General features: G+C 39.2%; 1 protein-coding gene and 1 pseudogene across 2 annotated transcripts in view; both read right to left on the reverse strand.

Moving 5' to 3' along the window:
• ADPRM (ADP-ribose/CDP-alcohol diphosphatase, manganese-dependent) overlaps nucleotides 1-4,390 on the reverse strand; it is a 16,762-nt gene that overhangs the window by 3,756 nt on the left and 8,616 nt on the right. Inside the window, exon 3 of the mRNA XM_011933252.1 lies at nucleotides 3,950-4,066. Within this exon, the coding sequence (XP_011788642.1) occupies nucleotides 3,950-4,066 (117 nt within the window). The remainder of the gene's footprint in view (nucleotides 1-3,949; nucleotides 4,067-4,390) is intronic.
• LOC105505424 lies at nucleotides 304-1,338 on the reverse strand (annotated as a pseudogene). The gene has a single exon (XR_001000744.1). The product of XR_001000744.1 is annotated as a manganese-dependent ADP-ribose/CDP-alcohol diphosphatase pseudogene (transcript).

Genomic DNA, 4,390 nt, shown 5'->3' on the forward strand with positions numbered 1-4,390 from the left:
AAAAAAAAAAAAAAAAATGCAAACTTCTTATTAAGTCCACTGAGCCACTACATAGTCTTGGCCCTGTTTACACTCCAAAATCATCTTGTACCTCACTGGCCCTTTCCTGTGCTCTTCAACAGTGCTCAAGTCTTATTCCATTTAGTGCCTGTGCATGTTTTTCCCTCAGTCTGCTAACTCCCTATGCCCATTCTTTCCAAGGGAGACTCCTCCTTGTCATTTAGGTCTCAGCTTAAATATCTTTCTCCTTGGAGAGGCTTTCCCTAATCACCTAATCTAAAATAGTAACCCTAATCCTTTTCCACAACACTCTATAACATGATATGCTATTTCCTTGGCAGCACTTATGACCACAGAAATCATCTTGTTTCTGTTTCATTTATCATCTGTCTTGCCCACTTACTGTGTTTGTTCCCTCCATTCCATCCATCAAAAAAGTTAATATTGTTAATATTGTTTACAGCTCGGAATAGCTACCCCTGGAAAAAGTGCCCGGCCTAGATCAGGCATTTAAAATATCTGTTAATTTAATCAATCTTGAATCAGCTGTAACCAATCCATGTGAGAGCGGGCTTGTGAGAAATCCTGACCCTGAACAAGTGACAATATTCTTTTACCTTAATTGTCCATCTTCCTGCTGAATAAAAGGTAGTTGAAGAATTTAAAGACAATCTATTAGATTCTCAGCTCAAAGGAATAATTCACCTTGAGGACTATTCAGTTCCGTATTTGGATTGTGCTCCCTCAATATCTTCATACACTGCTCGTATTTTGGAGAAGACTGATCCATGCCCAAGACACTCAAGTCATACGCATCAAGTAAAACGAACCGGAATTTAGGGAATGGTACAAAATGATAAGCATAATAATCCTCTGAAGGCATGGTCTCGGGATGATGTACAATCTGATCTTCTAGAAACTTAGTGTTAAGTTTAGAGAGTGTTAAATACTCTCTACTGAAGTTATAGAATTCATGGTTTCCCCATGTATGATGAACTGGAACTTTAAGCCTCTTGAATGTGTCCATAACAAGTTCTAGGGACTTCTCGGATGTATTATACTGTGCATTATATCCATCGATGATATCTCCAAGCTGAAGGACACAACAGAGCGTGCTGCTTTCATTATTCCAGTCTTCAATGGCGCCCTGTAAGTGAAGAAGACTATGTCTGTAGTATCGCCGCCTGGTTCCTTGGAAATTAAAGCCATCTTCTAAGTCAGCATATTGAACATCTGCAATAACGCCAAAGGAGAAAAGACGCTCTGAACTCTCACTTAGGGCTTCAGGACTGGGTTTATCATCCATAACCTCCAAACAGGTTTCTAAATAAACTAAAGTAAAAAAAGAGAGCTAAATTATAAACGTTTTAATTTCCCAATTTCACTGAAGAAAATGATAAAGGGAATGTTAAAGTTAATTCATTAGACAGCTTGGTACAGGAAAAAGGACATGGGCTTTAGAGTCCAACAGTCTTAGGTCTAAACTGCTAACCCTCTAAAACACTTGCTTTCTCTTCTGGAAAATAGATGATAATCTCTTTCAGAAGAGTAACAATTTATAAAAGGCACTATCCTATCAATAGACATTCTAATGCTAATAAAGTCCAATTTAAATCTGGAATAATTGCTGATTTTTAAGAAATACTCATTTTAAACACACACACACACATGCACACACACAGACACACACACACAACCTGTCCCACAAACACCAAATAATTCTATCAACACTTCAAGATCATTTGTTTTAGAAAGCTGTATATTACATTCATTCACTGTATATACTTTGCAAAAGATTCCCATTATGGGTTATTTTCTGTCAGGCTGAATCTTTTCTCTTCCTTGGTGGGTAGGTCACCCAAAATAAGTTTCTCAAATTTTATATCTGAAGTAATAGGTGAGGGGGAGGCAATGCAGATACGAAAGGGGAGGAATAATTTTAAATGACAACAACAAAAAAATCCAGCACAAAAACTAACTGATGTGACTATTATTTCTGTGAGCAGTGGTTCCTGGTTCTTCAATAGTTGGGATTAAAATTTGCTTTTTTTGTTTGTGTGTGTGTTTTTTTTTTTTTGACAGGGTCACTATGTTGCCCAGGCTGGTCTTCGACTCAAGCAATCCTTCCACCTCAGCCTCCCGAGTAGCTGGGATTACAGGCGCCTGCCACCACGCCTGGCTAATTTTTGTATTTTTAGTAGAGATGGGGTTTCACCATGTTCGCCAGGCTGGTCTCGAACTCCTGACCTCATGATCTGCCCACCTCAGCCTCCCAAAGTGCTGGGATTACAGGCATGAGCCACCGTGCTTGGCCAGGGGTTTCATATTCATAATTTCATTAGATACACTATTGAGAACACTGCAGTTTGTAGGTTTGCTATTTGCCCAGGCCCACATAGTTCATATAAACCAGAGCCAGAATGGCATCCTGTCCTTCCGGCTCTCAGTCTAGCCTTCTCACCTATTACCCCATATCAATTCTAACTCTAAACCAAGGGCTCTAATCTCAACCTCCAAACCAAGTCTCCCCACCATGCTGCAAATCCAAATTCAGTTCCGTGTATGTGTGTCTTCACGTGCGCATGCGCACACACACGCGTATGTTTTAAGCACCCCTGGGTTCCTACAATCTCTGATGGCAGTGTATCCATCAAAAATGATTCTAAATGAAAATAATACAAATCTAACTTCCTTGTGACTGTGTGGGAGGCACAGCTAGAGAACTGCACACTGCTCACTGCCAGCTGAGCCTTTAGCCCGCATCCCCTGTGATACCAGGGGATGCATTTGGCTGCATCTAGGCAGCAGTGGCCTCTGTTTGGTGGCCACTTTGCTGACAGGCAGGTCTCGAAGGCTGAGATTTGGTATGGTCCCCGAACTGAATTTCTCACTTAGGAATTACTTCATTAGAGTTTAAGAAACTCAGGGCTTCCTACCTTGAGGAAAGGATCTACGCCCTGGTACCGACTTCCACTAACAAATTGTTTTGTGTGGAGTCAAGCTCCTTTTTAAGCTGATTGCAACCTGGATTCCACACTTTAGAATTCAGCTCAGTGTTTTTTGTTTGTGCTTGGCTTTATTTATTTATTTATGTACTTATTTATTTATGTATTTATTTATTTATTTTTGAGATAAGATCTTGCTTTGTCACCCAGGCTGGAGTGCAGTGGCACGATCTCGGCTCACTGCAACCTCCACCTCCTGGTTCATGCAATTCTCCTGCCTCAGCCTCCCAAGTAGCTGGAGCTACAGGCACGTGCCACCATGCCCTGCTAACGTTTTTTGTATTTTTAGTAGAGATGGGGTTTCATCATGTTGGCCAGGCTGAGTTCAGCTTGTTTTTAATTTTGAGTCAAGTTTCTTGGAAATTTTTATGTCTTAGTTATCACAGTGAAGTCATCTCACCTTTGGGTTCTTGCTTGTCTCATGGAGAGAAGGTTTAAAAAAAAAAAAAAAAAAAAACTTAAAAAAGCCAAACTCCTGGAGTTTTTATTTTTGTATTAATGTCAATATTCTGCTAGTGATATTATACTAAAGTTTTACAAAATGTTAACGTTGGGGGAAACGGCAAAGCATAGAATTGACTGCTCTGAATGATTTCTTATAAATGCATGTGAATCTACAATGATTTCAATAATAATAATAATATTAATGTTTAAAAGAGAAATTACTTCATAAACTGATCTCATTTGAGGAAATTCGACTTTGAACCTAAAAGGCCAACTCACAGGCTCCAATATATGGCAAGATGTTTCTGTTATTTACGTTTTCCTGGTTCATCCTTAAATGTTAATCTTATATTCAGGTGGTTTCTCAATAGAAATGTTTAAACTAAGTGTCCATTTTATAGAAAGAGGATATCAAAACACAAATATTGTTAGTATGCTTTAACACCTAACTTTTCCCAATCTCTAAAATGTTAGTGTAATCAGATAATTTAAATACTTACTCACAATCACCACCTTTTCTTGGTTTGTGTCAGAGAATGTAAGCACTTCATTCAACCAGTTTAGCTGTTCTTGGCTGAATCCTCCATTAAACTGGACAAACTGGGGCTCAGAAAGTCCTGAAATGAATGCAGTAAGTTAGACCCATAAAAGTCATTTTTTTTCCCTCATTTGGACATTCAAATTTAGTTAATGTAGGGACACTTGTTTTTTCTTTAGGAACATCTGATTAGCAATAATCAACTTAACACAGGAAATCACAAGCATTTAGAGAAATATATAAATAAATCACACTGCATCTCACTCTTGACAGTCCCCTGCTTGCTTCGCTGGCTTTCCATTAGATTAAAAATGAAAACTTCTGGCCGGGCGCGGTGGCTCAAGCCTGTAATCCCAGCACTTTGGGAGGCCGAGACCGGCGGATCACGAGGTCAGGAGATCGA

The sequence above is a fragment of the Colobus angolensis genome, unplaced genomic scaffold, assembly GCF_000951035.1.
Source record: "Colobus angolensis palliatus isolate OR3802 unplaced genomic scaffold, Cang.pa_1.0 Scaffold125, whole genome shotgun sequence".
NCBI lineage: Eukaryota > Metazoa > Chordata > Mammalia > Primates > Cercopithecidae > Colobus > Colobus angolensis.